The sequence below is a fragment of the Camellia sinensis genome, chromosome 14 (assembly GCF_055761805.1).
Source record: "Camellia sinensis isolate YWXY chromosome 14, ASM5576180v1, whole genome shotgun sequence".
Lineage (NCBI taxonomy): Eukaryota > Viridiplantae > Streptophyta > Magnoliopsida > Ericales > Theaceae > Camellia > Camellia sinensis.
This window is the reverse complement of record NC_138974.1, coordinates 70,196,904-70,218,229: the sequence shown is the minus strand read 5'-3', so window position 1 is coordinate 70,218,229 and position 21,326 is coordinate 70,196,904. Positions and strand designations below refer to the sequence as shown.

Here is a 21,326-nt window from a genome sequence, read left to right as displayed (position 1 = left end):
TTGGGGCTTTTGTAGATTTTTGGTAAAAGTGCATAGAATCTCATAAATACAAGATGAATGGTGATCGTTAGCTAGACATCCCTTTTCTCCGTCATGACATGCTTCCTTACACCTGGGATATGGGTGTTGAAGACGTAATATTTCCAGTCTATGCTTGCTAAATCAAATCCAAACTTGCTCCTTTCTTCTTCACACATGCATTGCATCAATCTCTGGGTGTTGCTGCTATCAAACCTGTCATTTAAAAAGCTGATTCACTATACATTTAGGTTCATACATGTTAATACCATAAAAATATATAAATTGGAAGAAAACAGAACTTTTGAGAAATTCTCATGCAATCCAACTAAAACCCTATCTAAATGCATCCTAATTTATTAGAATGGAAAGTGGTATACAGCTTTCATTGCGTTAGGATTATATTGGAAGAATTGTCTCAAAGCTATAGAGTTCTTACTCTTTATAATTGTGATCATCAAGTTTATTAGCATCCTTCCATGGTTTTTACTTTTACTTTATCTGAATGAATGTTTTGGTGTTAGTTCTTCAATGCCACAAAATTACAATGAATAATGCCTATACTAACATACAATTTCACAAACTATTCTTATGTATAGTTGTGCTAGTCCAGTTGCTCATATCAGTTCAACCCATTTCCAAACTGAAACTTTGACTGTGTGCTATAGATTTTATCGAAGTTTTTTCAGGGGAATGAATAAAGCTTATACTAATGTATGATTGTGATTGTTCATGGCCAAGATAGCATAGAGAAGGTATATATATATATATATATATATTCTTTCATTACATGTGTATTATGTTTCATGCATAGTCAACATAGAACGATGCCTTTGGTTTTACCTTCCACCATAACAAGTGTATGCCTGGTAAAGATTAGCCAAGCAGGCCAAGTACTTTAAACACTGCGTTGTTATTCTGCCAATATTTATAGGTTTTGGAGGCACTTTCCGTTCTGATTGGCTAGAGCAGTTAGTTTGCTATGCTGGATAGCTTCCGTCCAGAGGTGAGATTTGAAATCTTCCATGGAGCTATATATCTTTGGCTCCAGGACCTGGATTGGCCTCCCCATTGAGTCTCTGCACGGCATGGAATTGAAGTATTCATAACCCAGCTGAGCTAGGGTTTCATTAACTAATAATGGGTTTATGACCGATGAAGCAACCTGGTAGACAGTACTACTTTCTGATTTTCCAACAGCTCCATGCTTTGCTGTGGCTGCCAAGATTGCATTGACAACGAAGTCAGCTGGCACCTGCAAACAAGTCAACTTTTAGAGAGGTACAACTATTCCTAATTAGTAGACCTTTTTGGTTGTAATTTTTTTTTTCTTTCAATTTTTTCTTATTTTGGGGTTTCTGGAAACAAAACAATGAAAAGTTTGAAAACACTCGTTTTTATATTTTTGGGAAAACGAATTTTGAAAATTCAACAACAACGTTTTGGTATTTTTTGAAAGGTGGTTGGGTTGAGAAGAATGTCTCAAAAACTGTTTTTGGAAACAATTTGCCAAATAAGTTTCTTTGTTTTCCATAAAATGAAAACAGAAAACGAAAACACAACCTTCTCCTGAAACCTGTTTCTCTTTAATTACATGGAAAATTGATGCCTAACCTGCTAACCATGTAGCCTTTTTTACCTTCTAAAGTTCTGTTAACATTAGGGATCCCACTTACCGCATCAAGGACACCGTTTGGATCTCCTGGAAAACCACTGAGCTGCCCTTTACCGTATAACTGCATCAGTGGATCAGCTATCCTGGAGGAAGAAAAAAAGAAAGATTATAAAATTTATGCTAAGCCATCATTATATAGATGGTATGACATTACCTATTTCCTTCTATCCATCTGGGGAATGGTTCTTTGTCAGTGCTCCCAATATCACCTGGTCGAATTATAACCAATGGTATGTCTCCTCTCGTATCATCAATCAACATTTCTCCCATAGCCTTTGTGAACAAATATGTGTTCTGCCATCCATACTTTTTTGCCCTGATCAATTGATTGAGAATTTCAAAAACTCCTAAATTAGTACTTGTTTTGTTTTTATTCTCCTTTTTTATTTGTTTTTGTTTTTGTCTTTGTTTTTAAATACCCTGAGGGAAAAACAGAAATTGTTGTTTCTTAGAAGAAACAGGGGAAAGAAAATTTTTTCATCCACTTTGCGGGTGGATGTATTGTTGTTTTCAGATTCTAATTTGTTTCAATCAATCTTTCTCTGCAACGAAAAGATGCACTAATGAAAGAATGAAATACAGAAGCATCCCACCTCTCCATTCCCGGTTCTTTCATTTTTGGAGTTACTGCTTTGTCTTCTAAACATTTTTTTGAATTCAACGCCAGCTTCATTTCATTTTCAACATCCACTGCAGAGGTGGAACTCTCTTCTGCTATGCGATCTCCGATGCACATTGGTTTTTCTATGATTCGACCTTGTCTTTCTCCGTTAACATAAGCTGTATGTGAAAAAACATCAAAATCCGTCAAAAATTTTGAAACACAATATTTACTACTGCAATTTAACTTTTTGTTCTGTTCAGGCTCTCTGTACTATGGTGTTTGGTGTATATAGCGTTTTCTGGTTGATGTTTGCTGGAAGTGAAAATTCTAAAGAAGAGAAAAGCTATGGCCAGCAGCGATGAAAAAAGCTATGGTCGGCAGCGATGCACTAAAGGTACTTTGAAATTGGAACGAAATGTGTCTTTTTTGCTCTTTGGCTTCATTTTGCAAGATCAGCATTTCCCAAAAAGCACAGTGATTGCCCATCCCTGTTTAATTACCTGTTGACACGTGCAAAAATAACTTTATTTTCTTGCATTTTTTGGCAAAGCTCATCAAGTTACTAGGTCCCTTTGTGTTTATGTCGAGCAACATCATATCTGCAAATCATATTTTCAAGATAATATTAGTTGATTTCTTGAAAATAGTTGGAAGTTGTCACAATTTAGTTAATGTAGATATACGAATAATGAAGGAGAAAAAAGGCAATAACCTTTCATCGAAGTTCGTATTAGCAGCAGAGTTAATAATCACATCAACTTCATTTTTGATTGCATCAGCTACATCTTCTAATGCAGGATTATCTTTGCAAACATTTCCTACCACAGGAACCAACTTGCTCGGCATGAAATCTTGATAGGATTCTCCATAGGTTTGTTGGAGACGCTTGAAAAGCTCTTTATTTATGATTTGTAACACCATCATAAATGATGAACATTTTTTTAATTAATAAATTAGATTGAAAAGTGATCGACAAATGTAGTGAAAAATTACCTCATCTTTCAATCTTTCTGTGGCTGCTTCCTTGTTTTCTGCCTTGATTGTGAGATATATTCTGTCCACATCAGGCACTGTCCTCAGAATCTTCTCGACGAGTACTGAAAATGCAGAACATCTAGAAACCTTATTAAACATCTATGACTATTTGGTATTTTTTTTTTCATTTTCTTTGTTTACATTTTTCATGTTTTCAAAAACAAACAGTGTAAGGTTCAAAAAATCATTGTTTTCATTTTGTTGCAATGACAGGTTTCGGAAACAGTTTTACCAAAAAAAGCGTGTTATCCAAAAAAATGTGTTATCCAAAAAAATGAAAACAGAAAACAAAACCGATTTCATCACAACATTACCTTTTGCCAAGAACCCAGTTCCACCAGTAACAAGAAACTTCTCTCTAAAGAATTTGACAATTCCTATTCCACTACGAAGCTCCAATTCCTTTGCTGCAGACTCTGCCCGGTTCATCCCATTCGGAGACAAAACCGGGCGTCCTCCATAATCTAGAGGCGCAACGTGATCGGCGTGGCAATACAGAGCACTCTTCTTCCTGATCATCAAAAGGCATTGGCTATGCTCATCCCTCCATTTAATGAAATTTTCAGGTCGAATTGAGAAGAAGTTTAGGGGTAAAGCTCCCATCAGTGCCAAGAAAGAGTACACTAATGCTTTTTTGTTGTTGAAAATGGTGGGATTAAAATCATACAAAATCAGTCACTCTGTTTGTTAACAGTTTTCATATTTCTCTGCAACAGAAAGACTAGCACATCTACCAGGTAAGCTCTATAAGAGATTTGAGTTTGTTGAGAAAGAAAGTAGTGAGAAAGTGAAAGAAGAGCTGGGTTGAGGTTTTGAAGGATGAAAAAAAATATGCACTTGTAATATCTATACTTTTATATAAAACACAATTTTTTGAAATTTTATTTGTTATGATTTTTTTATACCTAATATAATATTTTCAAAATATAACTGCTTTAAACTTCATAATTGATCTTAATTATCACACATATACCTACACCTATAATATATATATATATATATATATATTCCATTGGATTATTGTGATTATTAGATCCAAAACCATGTGAAAATTGTGTGTATAGTAAGGAAGGGCAGGGATTTTTCTTCCATGAGTGGTTGCAGGCTCTCTTGGTTCGAGTGTTTGGACTAAATTACCAGTTTCATTTAAGGTAGCACATGTACAGAGTTAATGGTGACATTTCAAGCAATGCTTTTAATACTTATGGAGTAGAAGTTCACAAAGGATCCTCTAGAGTGTTTTTTTTTTTAAATTTTTTAAAGTGGTGTATTGTGTGATTGAGATTTAATGTTAAAAAATTAATGTGACTCGTCATTAAATTTCAACCACACAATGTACCAGGATACTTGCTCGTAGAAGTTTCATTTCCCTAAAAGAGAGTTTAAAAAAATATATTACTCGTATTTAATAGTTTTGTCGTTTCCCTGTGAGCAAGCAGGGTTGACCTCACTAAGCAGGAGTTGGATTTGTCTAAAAGACAAGCCATGTCCACAAATAATGAGTTGCCTTATTGTTGTCTTTTTAAAGTTTTTTTATTGTTAATATTATATAATAACCTATCCTATTATAATATGTTAGTGTATAATATTATCTAATAGGTTATTATAATATGTTAGCATTATAATAGGTTAGTGATTGCTTGCTTTCATCATTAGTGTTTCTTTTCTGTAAGCCTTTCGGCCACTTTCGGTAAGCTGCTCAATGGCTCCTCCAAATTATGTAATCTCTCCTCTATATAAAGGAGTTAACAACACAGATACCATACAAATAATAAAAGAGATACACAATTTCGCTCTCTTTCTCTATATAATTATTTTAACATGGTATCAGAGTAAGGTTAAGAATTTAGTATTTTTTTCGCGTCACCGGCGGGCGGCAACCTCGCCTTGGCCGCCCGCCGGACCTCAACCTAGTCCGCTCGAATTTTCTATACACACCTTGAAACTTCCTTTCTTCAACCTGCTGAGTGCACTACTGTTCAGTCGCCGGAGACCACCGCCGCTTGCACGACGATGTCCCTTTGCCGAAGCTCCGTCGCGACACCGGCCTTCCTTGCATCTGGTTTCAATCCTCTGCACATAGCCGCATCTCTCTCACGAGACACACCCAACACATGGCAGAACACACCCAGCACACCCAACACAGACCAGCAGCTCACACACACACCCATCACCTCTCCCTCTCGGCATACACACACATATGCATGGCAGCTCTCTCCCTCTCGGCAACTCTCTCTTCCAGGAAACACACAGACAACCTCACCACCCCAGCTCCGTCGAATACTACGGACATGCACTAGCTCTCTCTCTCTCTTCTCTCTCTAACACAAACCCAGCACACACACACACACCCATCACTGCCATACACCCATCACTGCCATACACAAACCCAGCACACACACACACACCCATCACTGCCATACACCCAGCTTCACACATCACACACGGCACACACACACACATGCAAAATCGTGGTCAATGAGGACACGCTGCGGCTTCAAGAAAATCTTGTAACTCAAATTCAGATGACGCTGTGGATGAGCTTGATAATGCTAACATAGTGGAAGGAACCTTGTGTTCTATGAGACCTGAGAATAGTTCTGCAGGTGATGTGACGATGGTACAAACAGCTGATGTATTAGTCCAGGAAGAGAGCAGCAAAGTCTTGGACATTTCAGATGAACAATGTAGCTCTTCAGTTGTTGGAGATGACCAAAACGGTGATCTTGCTGAAGTTTGTGACGAAGAGGAATCTGCCCAATGCTTGAAATTGGACTCATTTGAACAGGAGCAATTAACGTCTTCTCCATTAACATCCCCACAAAGCTCTTCAATCACCGTGCAAGTTGGAGATTCAAATGGTGCTAATGAAAAAAAAAAAAAAAAAAAAAAAAAAACAGCGCGGCCCCGTCCTGTATCCGTGCTCGAGCCAATATTCACGGAAGATGACATCAGCCCAACAACCCACCTGCGTTCTCTCTGGCTAACAATAATTTTCACCATCTAACTTTTATTTTATTTTATTCACCCCATGTTCCCCACAGCTCCTTTTTGTTTCTTCCACCAAATGCTCTCCTTTCTTTTCTTTTCTTTATTCTCCACCGAATTGGAAACCCAATGAAGGAGATATATTGTATTAAAAAAAAAAAAAAAAAAAAAAAAAAAAAAAAATTCCACCCACCAAACAACCTTTCACAGCCACTCTGCACTCAAATCATTTCCCACCACCCCACACCAGCACTCACTTCCCTCTTTTCTTTATTTATTTTAAACATTTTTCCACGGAAAGTGAGCCAGCCCTTTTCAAATAATTTTCCATTACATTTTTTATTTAAAAAAAAAAAAAAAAAACAACACATACAAATTTGCACAACAACTTTATTTTATTTATATTAGGGATCAACCTCAAATAGGTTTCTCTCTTCACACCTATTTGAGTTTGAGGGGGGGTTATACACAGTATCATGTATAAGTCGCTCATGGCGCACTCCCTGAGTCGCCCCCTTGGTGCACCACCACAATTTGCTACAACGGTCCGACATGACCCCATAAACTGTCCCGACATTGATTCCGGTCAGCTTCTACATCGGTCCAACACGACCCCGTAAACTGTCTTCTACATTGGTCTGACACGACCACACACTGTCTTCTACAACGGTCCGACATGACCCCATAAACTGTCCCGACATTGATTCCGGTCAGCTTCTACAACGGTCCGACATGACCCCATAAACTGTCTGCTACAACGGTCTGACACGACCACACAGTGTCTGCTACAACGGTCCGACATGACCCCGTAAACTGTCTGCTACAACGGTCCGACATGACCCCGTAAACTGTCCTGCTACATCGGTCCGACATGACCCCGTAAACTGTCTTCTACAACGGTCCGACATGACCCCGTAAACTGTCCTGCTACATCGGTCCGACATGACCCCGTAAACTGTCTTCTACAACGGTCCGACATGACCCCGTAAACTGTCCTGCTACAACGGTCCGACATGACCCCGTAAACTGTCTTCTACATCGGTCTGACACGACCACACAGTGTCTTCTACACCGGTCCAACATGACCCCATAAACTGTCTTGCTACAACGGTTCGACACGACCATATAGTGTCTTCACCAACGGTCTGACACGGCCATACAGTGTCTCCTATCCACTTTTATTTGTCAATTTATTTTCTTGTTTTGTTACTCTCTCCAAACTCAAGTTGGTTAGTGTCTATCCTCCTTGAGTTTGAGGGGGGCTGTTAATATTATATAATAACCTATCCTATTATAATATGTTAGTGTATAATATTATCTAATAGGTTATTATAATATGTTAGCATTATAATAGGTTAGTGATTGCTTGCTTTCATCATTAGTGTTTCTTTTCTGTAAGCCTTTCGGCCACTTTCGGTAAGCTGCTCAATGGCTCCTCCAAATTATGTAATCTCTCCTCTATATAAAGGAGTTAACAACACAGATACCATACAAATAATAAAAGAGATACACAATTTCGCTCTCTTTCTCTATATAATTATTTTAACATTTATTTAATTTTTTTTTCATTTAAAGTTAAAAAATGTTTACTGAAGACAAATATAAGTTGAAAAAATATACCAACTTATAATCTGCAATAAAATATTTTCTGCGGTGTTTTGATTAGGTTTAATGATTATTGATGTGTTCAATTATTTTCAATTAGGTTACATAAATAGAAATTACAATTTTTAAGGATTTAGATCATATCCAGTAGTTACTCAAATCGATCATTAAATTTGAATTTGGTGAAAAATCACTTATTTTCCTATTCTAACGATTTCATTAAATAGGTATCAAATTTAAGATTTTACTTTTCTTTCATCAAACTGAGGACCAATGTACCTTTCATCAAATTACTGTTCATAGCCGTTTGATTTTCACTACTGGATGTTCCCGGATGACCACCTCAAGGTAAAAATTTGTGAAAAATTTATGTTGGCCAGTCGACTGGTATTTTGACAAAACTTTAAAAACTTTCGTTAGAGCATTTGATATCAAATGAAACTTTTACTCAAATTTTTTATTCAAATTTAATGAAAAATTTGATATATCTTTGAAGATGCACTTAGTAGCAGAAATTTGATAATTTAGAGATGAAATAGAAAAAATGATAATAGTTCTGAGGATAAAAATGAAATTAACCGTTTATGTCATAATAAGTTAAGCAATAGGGTGCGCACGGCGCACCTTAACAAATGCTAACAACTAGGATTCGTTCCCGCCCTTGACAGTTATGGCAGTTAACTGAATTGAAGCTTCATTTTTGTCAGAGAGAGAGAGAGAGAAGGGGGGGGGGGGGGGCATATTAAATCCAGTTCAGAAATTGATACCCTCTCTCTTCTACAATCAAGAACACACATTCTCTCTCTCTCCGCGCTTCAAAGATCACCCATTTTCAAACCTTCTTGAACATCCATATTTCACCATCAGGAACCTGAGTTCATCATTCACTTTCTCCCTTAGTTCATCACATTTATGCTCTGTTTTCTGTACAGTCTGCATTAGATTGTTACAAGAACATAGCTCCCAAACAATTTTCTTGAAATTGATTGCTTTCTGAGAAAACAAAAAAAAAAAACCTTGGCTGCTTCAGAGTTCTTTGATTGATTGAAGTTACAACAATGGGGAGAGAGTTTCTTATCTACTTTGATCAAACTCCAGATAATCATTTCTACCTCTGCCGTATATGCCAAGCCCACATTGCTTTATCCAAAGATTTTATGCATTGCATCACAGTAATCTCTCTCTCTCTCTGTGCAATTTTTAGTTACCATGCCAATCAGACCATCTCTGTAAAGTGCTTCTAAGGCCCATATAATATATTGTTTGTTGTTTATAATATGAAGTTCTTGATATATTTATTACACTTTTAAGCTTGAATCAGATTACATGGTAGAAGAAAGAAAAGAAAAAGAACAGAGCACTTTCATTTCGTCTTCTAAAAATTGTTAATTTAACATTTTATTTGTTATTTTCCGGTGTTGGAATTATGTCTCTGTGAATAAAGAATGCAACCATAGTTAAAATAAATCAATTTAGTGAACCCCACATCACATTTTGGAGTTTTAATAGACTTTTTTTAATTGTTCAAATCAAATTTACGGACTGTTGAAATTTTGGCCCCTACTTAGGATGGGCACTATTGATGATTTATAAACGAAAAATTGAATTGTGGAATGTCAAAGGAATGAAACAAATTGGTGTGTTGAGTACACAAGTTTCGCTTGACAAGTCTTTCGCATTGTTTCTGACTGATAATAGCTTTTGTATATGTTCTTGATACACATATTTGGTGATTTGTCAAAAATAGAGAGGGATTAATTTTGTATTCTCACGATTGTACTCGATATGTTTTTTCAGGAGAATGAGCTGGCCGGAACCACCTTTGAAAAAGTGTAAGAACTCATCACTGTTGAAAGAAAGTAGTTGTGTTTGGATCTTTGAGTTTTTCACTTTTCTCTTTCCATGATCCAAACACAAAATTGTGCCTCTGGACATGAAAAAACTGAAGAAAAGGAAGTTCAAATTAATGCAATATAAGAGATCTTCTGATTAGATTGAAAAGCCAACAAAATCAATAGCCAATTTTAGGATGTGGACTACTATTTGAATCTCAGAGACCAATCTTATGATATTTTTCTTTAAAAAAACTACCATATGCAGTGCAAATGTGCACACTGATCAGGAGGAACGAATGGTTGGAGATCGCATAGTGGTTGACGTCTACTGTAACAAATGCTACACTCTTTTGGGCGTAAAAATCGTGAGACTAATCAAACTTTCCTGACTTCTGAGATTTCACTATATTGTATTACTGATCAAGTATTTCTAAGCAAACATGCTATAAAATTGTTTAGATTGAAAATGGAAACAATAGAGGCGCACTGAGAGTTGGAGATTTCCTACTACATCTGTAAGTTCTCTCTCTCTCTCTCTCTATATATATATATATATATGTACTTTGAGAGGTTTGTTATGCAAAATTATTTACAGGACCAAGCTCCAGAAGTGGAATGGAAATGAGATTGTTGATGCTGACGCTGTTGTTGATGCTAATGATAACGATGATGATGTTGTTGATGCTGCTGCCGCTGCTGTCGCTGCTGTTGTTGATGCAGCTGCCACTGCTGCCGCTGCTGCTGCTGCTGCGGCTGACGCTGCTGCTGCCGCTTCCGCTGCTGCTGATGCCGCTGCTGCTGCCGCCGCTTCCGTTGCTGCTGTTGCCGCTGCTGCTGCCGCTTCCGCTGATGCCGTTGCCGCTGCTGATGCCGCTTCCACTGCTGCTGACGCTGCTGCTGATGTGGCTGATGCTTATGCTAATGCTAATGCTGCTGCTGCTGGTTATGCTAATGCTGAAGATTAATATGGTTACTACTAGTTCAGTTGTGTTTTGACAGTTTCTTTGATGGTCTCAGTAGTCAATGACTACTAGTGTGATATATATAGTTGTTGTGTCCTCTACGAGATTTACTAAAATGAAACAATGTAGGTAGTTTTTTTCAACACAGTTTCTGTTCCAGTGTTTCAAGACTTCTACAGAATCACAAACCAGTTTGTGGGTTTCTGTTTCGAATTATTTCTGTTTCTGTTTTTTCCAACAAAAGGAAGTAAGGTAGAAGAAAGACGAATATTAGCTTGCTTGCCTCAATAGTTCTTCTTATACAGAGTTTTCCAGAGGTACTTCTATCCTAAATACTTACTTTTATGGATTGTGAACAGAAAAGTGTCTTCGCTGACAATCTTATTTCCTAAAACTAGAAGCAATTGAATTAATAGGGGATTTTTTTTTTTAATCTTCCGGATTAGTAAAGGTAAATTGGTGTTTGGGGTTTCGAATTCACTATTTTATATCTTTGTCCCACCTTCTTATTGTTGTTGACATGCCGTTAAATTTTGAAAATATTAATTATTAAAAACATATATAAATTGCATGAAATTCAAATTATGGTGACGTGGGAGCATTATAGTTAGGTTGGGAGAGAGAATATGGACAGAGGATCTAAAGTCAAGGAACGGAAACATTACATACCCTTTCATCCTTTTCTCCGTTCCTTGTTGCCAAAAAAATAAAATAAAATAATGACTAATAGAATATGACTCCAATGATAGTTAAAAGAAAAAATATTGGACCATATGTGAACATTAAATTCTACATCGAATAAAAAGGTAAATGGAGGAAGTCTTAGCTAGTATTTTAAGTTAAATTTTATGATGTAATTTTTAACTTGGTATGGAATAGGCCACTCAAAATAAAATTACAGGATAATTTGCCCTTCATTATATTATGAGACCCTACATTTCATGACAAAGCTAAAAAAATGTTGGGGGTTTAAATAACCGCAGGCTCATAGCATTTTTTTGTAATTTATGTAATTTATGGGTACAATCTAAGCAATAGGGTGCGCACTGTGCACATTAACAACTAGGATCAGTTTTCCCGCCCTTGGCAGTTATGGCAGTTAACTGTATGGAAGCCTTTTATTTGTGTGTGTGTGTGAGTGTGGGGGCATATTAAACCCAGTTCAGAACTTGCTACTCTCTCTTGCTCTCTCAACTTCAAAGATTAGCCATATTCAAATCTTCTTGAACACCCATGTTTTGCCGTAAAGAACCCGAGTTCATCATTCACTTTCTCCCTTAGTTCATCACATTTATGCTCTGTTTTTCTGTAGAGAGTCTACATTAGATCATCACAAGTACATATCCCCCAACAATTTTCTTGAAATTGCTTAACTTGGCTGCTTCAGAGTTCTTTGATTGATCAAGTTTACAACAATGTGAAGGGTCTATCTTACTGAATTTGATCAAACTCCAGATAATCATTTCTACCTCTGCCGCGTTTGTCAAGCCCACATTGCTCTATCCAGTGACTTTCACTATAACTTCACTGTAAAATCTCTCTGTATATATATATCTGCAATTTTCAGTTACCATGATCAATATTACTATCTTTGTAAGTACTTCTTTAGTGCATATTTTTGCTGCTGAATTGTTTCAGTTTTTATCATGATTTGATATTGTTTTTCATATACTATGTAGTTCCTTATATTCATTACCAATGTGTGTATAGCATATACTTGCAGAAGCAAAAGTAGATGGCAAATACATGATATAGAAAAGAAAATAACAGAGCACTTTAATTATTTTATATTTTATATTATTGATTTTTTGCAAACAATATTTGTTGCATAGCACTGCAAATATCATTATTCCTTTTAGTCAACAAATGACTGTCTCTGCCGCTATTTAATTATTTGCTTCATGAAATTTTTTCAAGATTTCCATGCACAGTCCATGAAAATCCGTCACTAGCCTAAATAAATCAGAGCGGACCATCAGGTCGCAAAGCAATCCCTTTGGGCCCCTAAAATTAGACTGTTTAGGGCCCCAAAAATCCAATTTTTATACAAAATACTAGCTTAAAGCCCAAATTAAAGGTAAAGGCCCAAAAGAAAAAGAAAGAAAGCATCTAAGCAATTAAAGAAAGTCAAAAACGAATTATAAACTTGGTCCTTCAAAAATTTTTATTTACTGTAAATGAAATATATTTAAGTTTTAGATTAATTTTTTTATTTGAGACTTGTGATTTTCTGATTTTATTTATTCATCTTGTTTGTAATTTCAAATTTCATTAGATTTCATCCTCATAATGAAAAATATGAATTTTTTTTGTTTTGTTTTTTTTGTTTTTTTCAATTGTGTAAAATGGATTTTGCTAAACAATGAAGAAACAAAATTAAACTTTATTTTTTATGTCTTTGTAATGATTTCTCAAGATACATTATAAATATGAAAATTATAATAAATTGAACGTTTTAATATGAAACAAGTCTTCAACCGATAATCACAACTACACAACAAATTCAATAAAAATTTAAAATAAACACAAAAAAATATGAATAATATTTAATATCCAGAAATTTTATCTAAAATTTTATTTAACAATATCAATTTATGTCTTAAATGCTAAGGTTAATATGAAGAAAATCATTAAATGAGAAGAATCATCCATGTGTAACTGAAAAGATGCATTCACGTGTAAGAGGATCTTTATCAATTAGTTATTTTCATTATCGAAAATGATTCGTAGCTCGAATATTGCAGGTTCGAATGGCTCGAAAGTACAAATATACCACCTTCAACAAATTGACTCTCAGCCGTCTTACCTCGCTCGCCTCAGCCGTCTTACCTCTCTCGCCTCATCCCTCTGATTCAGTCACTCTTGCTTCATCTCTCTCCCCTCTCTGGCCTCATCCCTCTTATTCACTCACTCTCGCCTCTCTCCTCTCTATCTCTTCACTCTCGCCTCTCTCACCTGTCTCTTGAAGGAGTACGAAGGACGACAATACGGTGGACGAAGGACGATGAGACGGTGGACGAATGACGTGGGAGGACGACTGAGAACGACGAATGACGACGGAGGACGAACGACAGCCTGCGATATGAGGTAAACCTGAAATCATATTTGTTAGGGTTTATGTTTGGCTTTAATTTTTGTAGAAATTAGTCTATTTGAAGTGTTTGGGGTTGGATTTTGCTTGCAATTTGTGAGAGGGTTTGAGATTTGGCTTTAATTTGTGATGGGTTAGGGTTTGAGATTTTGCTTGTAATCTGTGTTAAGGTTAGGGCTATGGTTTTGCTTGAAATACACCTCTGTGATGAGTTTGGTCATGCAAAATATACCTGTCATCAACAATGAATTCTGTTATCAAGATTAACCTGGTTAACATGGTGGTGTGCCTAATTCAAGGTTGAACTCTGCTATGATTAACATTGGTTATGATTAAATTGTGAAGATTGATGGTGTGTCTAATTATGGAGTTAACCAAAATTGGTTAACATGGTGGAGTGCCTAATCTTCACACCACCATGGTGTGCATATAGAAAGGGATGATTAAATTGGTTATGATTCATCCCAGCTCAATTGCACACCAATTTAATTATAACCAATTGCATACCACCATGATAAACTGAGATGAATTTAATCATAACCAATTAATAGTTTATCATTCTTCTCAGCTGTCTAATCTTCACACCACCATGTTAACCAATTTATCCTCTTAAAAACAAACCTGTAGATTAGGCACACCACCATGGTGTGCCTATAAATTGGTTATGAAGATTGGTGGTTAACATTGTGAAGATTGGTGGTGTGCCTAATTATGAAGATTGAACATGTTAATTATAACCAATTTAATTCAAGATTGAACTCTGTTATGAAGATTAACCTGATTAATTCAACATATCAAGATAGAAAGTTATTGATGATGGCTTGAATGAGAAGTGTACACACAGGTTTGAACAAATTCACACAGGTTTCACTTATAAGATGCATACACACAGGTTTGAACAAATGTACATTGTTTTGGGTCTGTTTGAACACGGGTTTCACTCATGATATACAGGTCTCTATTGTTTTGGGTTTGTTTAAACAACTGACACAGGTTTGAACAAATTTACACAAATTCACACAGGTTTGAACAAAGTCACACAGGTTTTACTCATGACATGCATCTGTCTCCATTTTTTTGGGTCTGTTTGAACAAATTCACAGAGGCCTGTTTGATTCATCATCTTATAGTAATAGGTAGTTGAATCGTCATCTTCTACTAATAGGTAGAACAGCTTGGAAGATAAAAAAAATAGGAAGAACATCATCTTCTGCTAATAGGTAGTTGAATTTGTTGGTACTTTTTTTTGCAGATAAAAAAATGGCTTCATCTTCTACTAATAATAGGAACATAAGATTAAAGCCAAGATTGTGTAATTGTGGAAGAACAACTTCCATGCATATTGTACGAACCAATGAGAATGAGAATGAAAGACGTGTGTTTTTTGTTTGCCTAACAAAATATGTAAGTATCTGTTATGTAGATTAATCTTTTACTTCATTTGTCATTTATTCATTAACTGATTCTTGTGCATTGTAGAGCACGAATGAACACTGCAATTACTTCAGGTTCGCAGATGATGACGACGACGACGTTATCTCCACAATCCGTGCCAATGCTGGACCTCAGACAGATTCAAGAACAGAAGAAATTAATGATCTAAGGAGAAGGTTTGGTGAGATGGACAGCCCAGTTCATGAGCATGACAGAAGGCTTCAAAGGATGGAGAAAATTTTGAAGGAAATGACTTATGTCATTGTATTTTGTGTATTTTTTTACTTTATCATGTAAATGAATCAGTTGTTAGGTTTTCGACAATGTCATGAATGTAATCAGTACTTCTTTTGTATGATATTTTGTATTTTGTAATTTGTAATCAATACTGCCTACCATCTTTATTTTGTATTTTATTTTATTTTGTATTTTGTATTTTGAAATGAATGTGAATGTATTTTATTTTACTTTATCATGTTATGAATGTGATTTGGATATCAATGTTTATAGATTCTGAAATCTGTTGGCTTCAATGAGAAGCATTGATAGACTAATAGAAAGTTATTGATGATGGCTTGAATGAGAAGTGTATACACAGGTTTGAACAAATTCACACAGGTTTCACTCATGAGATACATACACACAGGTTTGAACAAATTTACATTCTTTTGGGTCTGTTTGAACACAGGTTTCACTCATGATACACATGTCTCTATTGTTTTGTGTCTGTTTGAACTAAATTTACATGAACAACTTTACACACAGGTTTGAACAAATTTATAGGTCCATTTGAACAGGTTTGTTCATGATATACAGGTCTGTAATATACATGAACAAATTTACACACAGGTTTCACAGAGGTCTGTTTGAACAGGTTTCACTCACACAGATTTGGACAAATTTGCACAAATTCACACAGGTTTGAACAAATTCACACAGGTTTCACTCATGACATGTATACGCACGGGTTTGAACAAATTTACATTGTTTTGGGTCTGTTTGAACACAGGTTTCAGTCATGATACACATGTCTCTATTGTTTTGTGTCTGTTTGAACTAAATTTACATGAACAAATTTACACACAGGTTTGAACAAATTTACAGGTCTGTTCATGATATACAGGTCTCTAATATACATGAACAAATTTACACACAGGTCTATTTGAACAAATTCACAGAGGCCTATTTGAAAAGGTTTCAGTTACACAGGTTTGAACAAATTCACACAGGTTTCATTCATGACATGCATCTGTCTCCATTTTTGTGGGTCTGTTTGAACATATTCAGTGAAATCTGTTTGAACAGGTTTCAGTCACATAGGTTTGAACAAATTCACACAGGTTTCACTCATGACATGCATCTGTCTCCATTTTTGTGCGTCTGTTTGAACATATTCAGTGAAATCTGTTTGAACAGGATTCAGTCACACAGGTTTGAACAAATTCACACAAATTCACAGTGTAATTGAACCTGTCCAATTGAAGCTGTTTACTGAACAAAACAGACCCGCAAGAAATTTTAAGACCAGCAACAAAACAGACCAGTAATTGAACCTGTTTACTGAACAAATTTTAATAACACAGTCTAATTGAACACGGTCTAATTTAACCTGTCTAATTGAACCAAACAGACATTGATCAAAGGAGACATTGAACACAGTCTACTACATTATCACCCATAAAATATAATTATGAAAGGAGGTCGCAGTGTCAAAGGAGCCACAGTCTATTTTTCTGAGGAAACATTACAAATTACAAATCGTTCACGATTAACCAAAAACACAAAGGGCCACACAATGTGCAACAATTACAAGTGCAAAACTAAAAATAAAATGGGGCATTTGGATCCAATATTGTTGGTACTGCAGAACTTTGACTGCTTATATTGTTGACCATTCTTGATGTGTTTCCAATATTGTCCGGCGGTTCCATTGTGCAAACCCGTGCTTATAAAAACAAAGTACATATTACGTATTGCTTTAAAAAAATATTGACCAACACATTTATCATTACAAATGTGTACTCATATATTGAACACGTACCAATACAGACATGTTGTCTTCTGTGCCCACCATAGAAGAAAAATAGTAAGCTTGATCGTGCGGCACCTTATGATTATATAGTAAGACAATGTTATTAATAATTTGAAGCATTAACATAAAACCCAACAACAAGCAAAGTGGAATATTTTAAGTCCATTCAACACATACCGGTACATACATACTATCTTGTGTGCCAACCATAGAAGGAAAATAGTAAGCTTGATCTTCCGGCACCTATCATGAAATAGTAACACAATTTCATTACTAATTGTAACCATTCAACTATAAATCCACAAAAAGCTTACGAAACAGCCTATGCCAAGTATTTACCTGTGCGGGAGTAGTCTTCTTGTTCTTTCTCTTCAACCGATTAACTATTTGATCAACCTTGTTAACCTTCCGCTTCGTACATGGACGGCCTCTTCGGCGAGCAACCAAAGGACTGAGTACCTTGCGAGTGTTTCTTGCTTTTGTAGTATTCAGATGTGGCGGACTTTTCGGCGAAGTACTAGTAGAAGGTGGTACAGTACTAGTACATGGCACATTACTCGCAGTACCCGATTCAATAGTTTTCACTCGATCCTTGATTTCCCTCAACCCAAGTTGAATCACTTTGTGTTTACCATCGTCATTGGTGGCAAGTTCTAGGATCTCATCTAACGTCTTGTGATACGAATCATGCAACTTTGGATTTATAGCAGCCCCGAAGTTAGTATATGTGGTTGGAATGCATGTATACCCTTTTTCCAAATCTTTTCTCCATCTCGAGACAATGTATTTATTTGACACCTCATATATGGACCTCTTAATGAGCACACTAAGTGAATGGGCACACATAATACCTCTAAACTCAAACAACCGACACATACATTGGAGCTCACATTCAGTTGAATTACAGTACACAATAAATTCTACTTTCTTCATATCCTCACCCAAAAGAATAGCCTCCCTCACATGATAGGTACAAATTGATCCCTCATCTTTTGCAAGATTCGGACGACAGTACACTAGACGTTTCATTTCTGCTTGAACTTCTTTAAATTTTGCATTTGTGTACGCTGCACGAAATTGCTTCTCAAAATGATACACCGTTAGGCAATCATACAATTGGTTATGAGATTTGAAATTTGCTTTTGTCTCCTTTTCCACCTTACTTCTCAAGGCATTGTCATATTGCTCAACAAATTGCTTTAAGGTAGTCTTCGAGTTCACATATCCATCAAAAAATGCATTCATACTCACACTTCTACCAGTAGTTGACATGCCAGCCCAAAATATGTCTTTCACATAGGCAGGAATCCACTTATATCGCTTACGATATAATACCCCTAACCACTCGTTATCATTCACATTGAATTTTGTAACCATTGCAAGCCAATTTCCCTCAAATTCATCTTTCGTGAATGAATCATAAATAGCATTTTGCAAAGCAACCTTTATGCCTTCATATTGTGAATATCCTCTTAGTTTCTCCGAAATTTTCTTCATTACATGCCATAAGCACCAACGATGTCGAGCCTGTGGGAAAACTATTTTTATGGCATTTTGCATAGCTTTACACTAGTCAGTTATTATTGCTTTTGGGGGAGCATCTGACATGCAACTTAACCATTCTTTGAATAGCCAAACAAATGTCTCAGTGTTCTCATTAGATAACAACCCACATCCAAACAAAATTGACTGTCCATGGTAATTAACTCCTACAAATGGAGCAAATGGCATATCATATTTGTTTGTCAAATAGGTTGTGCCAAATGAGACAACATCCCCAAATGCTTTATAAGCCGCCCTACTCCTCGCATTTGCCCAAAACAAGTTTCGCATGCCACAATCTTCATCAAGGTCAATTGCCGAATAGAAGTTCGAATTTTGTTGTTACATTTTATAGAAATAAAGTGTAACTGATTCGGCATCTCCTAGCCCAAGTCTCAATCTTCTAGCATTCTTAATATAATTCCTTGCATCTCGTTCATCAAACGTTAATGCCTCATATCCTCCTGCTTCAACAACCATTGAATGAAAATTCCTCGCCACCGCAATCCCTACTGTATCGTTCACTTCTAGTCTTCTTTTCACCGGAGTAAGAATCCTCTTATTCATTGTAAAATGCCGTGAGTCAGTAGGGTTCAAATCATGAGTGTGCTCAAGCACAACTGTGGTTAACTTATATCTGCCATCGTCTTGTAGACTAGCTCTGACCCTTGCTTTACAATCAATTTTTGATGACAAAGATGGTTCCAAGGGATTTATTTCTGATCTTTTTGTTCTAAACCTCGCCCGAGTACATTCAATTCCAAAATACTTCACTTCCCCATCACTTGTTAGATTTTGTGATCTAAAAGTTATAGCAAATCCACAGTGTTTTGCATATTTTGCATAAAATGCGTACACTTCTTGTTTTGAGCTAAAATACATCCCCTTCTTAGGTTCTTCAACTTCACCATTTTCGTTAATATAAAGATTGTTATCCCGTTCTTCAACTTCCTCACTCCCATTCAATGAATTATTGTTTGAATCAATATCCATTGTAGCTTCAAAGTTAAATACAATAGACATTGTTAGCTGCAATTTCAAAGGAGGCAAGTAGAATGAATTTTAATTTGCATTTGCATTTGAAAAAAAGGGTCAAGTAAGGGCAGCCATGCCATGGATGAGTAGCCACATCTCAATATGCTAATTTTTTACATTCATCTTAACAATAATCTTATAACACTATTAATGATTAGTAATACTAATATCAGCTCAAAGTGCCTATATATATTACTAATATATAGACATGCTAACAGTGAGGAAATAGCAACTATTAACACATTATAAATTAACAAAGATTCAAAATACATATATGTTCCTTGACAGTGAGGAAATAGCAACTATTAACACATTACTTAATTGGCAAAAATGAGGTACAGTTTAATTTGGGTCTACTCAACCAAAAATGAGATACAATTCTACCCATCTCATTGATCCCACATATGTAACCCTCCTTTTACATTGCAGTGATATCAGTCTCTTGGAACTGTCCTTTAATTTCATCAATTTGGTTAACTTTTTCTTTTAACCATTTTAATCTCACTTTATAAAGCTTCCTATTTTACATTTGATCAATAAATCAAAGTTGATAGGACACAAAATCATGCTAAGGAGCCCCTAACATTCCATGTTTTGAATTCATATTTTATTATTGATGAATAAACCAAGAACAAATAGCAGTAGCGATTTGCACACAAGCTTCATCCAAGAATTCATATTTTATTATTGATGAATATTTTAGTTTAGCTACCAACCATGGCAGCAACAATCACAGAGCAATGGAAGAGGAATGGCACAAGGGGAAATAAAACGCCACGAGGAAATACCTTATCCACAACTCAGTGAGTAGTCCGATTTTCACGTAAGCTTCGTCCTCTTCCACTCCGATCAAACAGCAGTAGCGACGCCACAAAGAGACGGTTCCGCTAAGTTACAAACAGACCGGTTCGAAGTCAGTGGAGACTCCGATTGCTCTGCGGCACACAAACTTTCTCCTCTCTCACTTCGATCAAACAGCAGCACCGACCAGACGGCTCTGCTAGGTTACGAGGACACGGTGCTTAGCTTTCTCTCTACAAGTTGCTCCGCTCTGTTCGTTTATTTTTTTATTTTTGTTTTTGAAATCAAAACAATTGTGGGTGTATCCCGCTTAGCAGACCAGCAAATTAATCAGTTCGAGCCACTCTCGAGCCTCGCCTTTCGAGCTACGTAGCGGAATCGTTTCATTATTTAGTTAAAATAGTGAGCAAATCACTAAATTTCATTTTTATTAAATTAGTTATAAAATTAGTCATTTTAATTTTGATGATTTTAACTCAACAAATGTAATTAGTGGCTATACCTAGTCAAATATTAAAACATATTACTTTTCATATTTTAAAATTAATTGTGTTGAGTTTATAAAAAAAATAATTTTAAATTAAAATGAATAAAAATAATATTTAAATAATATAAAAAAATAAAGAATTTATTAAACAATACAATTAAAAAGATGTATAATTAAAATAA

The 21,326-nt window shown here is 35.8% G+C and overlaps 4 protein-coding genes and 1 long non-coding RNA gene across 26 annotated transcripts; 2 read left to right on the top strand and 3 right to left on the bottom strand.

Moving 5' to 3' along the window:
- Positions 1-697: 697 nt before the first annotated feature.
- LOC114260415 (protein yippee-like At3g11230) lies at positions 698-11,010 on the top strand. 22 transcript variants are annotated; one of them, XM_082904377.1, is made up of 10 exons: positions 953-1,299; positions 1,667-1,923; positions 2,361-2,475; positions 2,558-2,691; positions 3,125-3,168; positions 3,726-4,069; positions 9,723-9,757; positions 10,026-10,125; positions 10,220-10,275; positions 10,356-10,935. In XM_082904377.1, the coding sequence occupies exons 8-10, from the start codon at positions 10,057-10,059 to the stop codon at positions 10,723-10,725; spliced, it is 495 nt and encodes a 164-aa protein (XP_082760503.1). In that variant the 5' UTR covers positions 953-1,299; positions 1,667-1,923; positions 2,361-2,475; positions 2,558-2,691; positions 3,125-3,168; positions 3,726-4,069; positions 9,723-9,757; positions 10,026-10,056; the 3' UTR covers positions 10,726-10,935. The 22 variants fall into 22 exon arrangements, with proteins under 22 accessions (XP_082760495.1, XP_082760509.1, XP_028056317.2 ...); XM_082904373.1 differs by lacking the exon at positions 3,726-4,069 and having other exon boundaries at positions 1,682-1,923; positions 3,095-3,168; XM_082904375.1 differs by lacking the exon at positions 3,125-3,168 and having other exon boundaries at positions 2,390-2,475.
- Positions 947-2,429, bottom strand: LOC145807066 (fatty acyl-CoA reductase 2, chloroplastic-like). Its single transcript, XM_082904986.1, has 4 exons — positions 2,287-2,429; positions 1,848-2,009; positions 1,695-1,776; positions 947-1,273 (listed from the first exon to the last, which is right to left on the bottom strand). The coding sequence occupies exons 1-4, from the start codon at positions 2,427-2,429 to the stop codon at positions 947-949; spliced, it is 714 nt and encodes a 237-aa protein (XP_082761112.1).
- A 2,016-nt stretch (positions 11,011-13,026) lies between the features above and the next one.
- LOC114260423 (uncharacterized) lies at positions 13,027-15,714 on the top strand. The gene is made up of 2 exons (XR_003628635.2): positions 13,027-13,809; positions 15,293-15,714. It is a non-coding gene; the product is annotated as an uncharacterized LOC114260423 (long non-coding RNA).
- A 1,704-nt stretch (positions 15,715-17,418) lies between these two features.
- LOC114260385 (protein FAR-RED IMPAIRED RESPONSE 1-like) lies at positions 17,419-20,958 on the bottom strand. The gene is made up of 3 exons (XM_082904365.1): positions 20,645-20,958; positions 17,619-19,819; positions 17,419-17,522 (listed from the first exon to the last, which is right to left on the bottom strand). Exons 2-3 carry the CDS (start codon positions 18,837-18,839, stop codon positions 17,436-17,438), a joined length of 1,308 nt encoding a protein of 435 aa, XP_082760491.1. The 5' UTR covers positions 18,840-19,819; positions 20,645-20,958; the 3' UTR covers positions 17,419-17,435.
- On the bottom strand, positions 19,164-19,844 carry LOC114260384 (protein FAR1-RELATED SEQUENCE 5-like). The gene has a single exon (XM_028200466.2). It carries the CDS (start codon positions 19,842-19,844, stop codon positions 19,164-19,166), a length of 681 nt encoding a protein of 226 aa, XP_028056267.2.
- Positions 20,959-21,326: the final 368 nt, after the last annotated feature.

Coding starts and splice junctions, on each gene's coding strand:
- LOC114260385 (XM_082904365.1), bottom strand. CDS start 18,839: ATGCAAAATGCCATAAAAATAGTTTTCCCACAGGCTCGACATCGTTGG. Junction 17,523..17,618: donor AGAAGACTACTCCCGCACAG/GTAAATACTTGG, acceptor ATTTCATGATAG/GTGCCGGAAGATCAAGCTTA.
- LOC114260384 (XM_028200466.2), bottom strand. CDS start 19,844: ATGTCTATTGTATTTAACTTTGAAGCTACAATGGATATTGATTCAAAC.
- LOC114260415 (XM_028200514.2), top strand. CDS start 8,984: ATGGGGAGAGAGTTTCTTATCTACTTTGATCAAACTCCAGATAATCAT. Junction 9,098..9,722: donor ATTTTATGCATTGCATCACA/GTAATCTCTCTC, acceptor ATGTTTTTTCAG/GAGAATGAGCTGGCCGGAAC. Junction 9,758..10,025: donor GGAACCACCTTTGAAAAAGT/GTAAGAACTCAT, acceptor TACCATATGCAG/TGCAAATGTGCACACTGATC.
- LOC145807066 (XM_082904986.1), bottom strand. CDS start 2,429: ATGTGCATCGGAGATCGCATAGCAGAAGAGAGTTCCACCTCTGCAGTG. Junction 1,777..1,847: donor AGATGGATAGAAGGAAATAG/GTAATGTCATAC, acceptor TTCTTCCTCCAG/GATAGCTGATCCACTGATGC. Junction 1,274..1,694: donor CAAACGGTGTCCTTGATGCG/GTAAGTGGGATC, acceptor ACTTGTTTGCAG/GTGCCAGCTGACTTCGTTGT.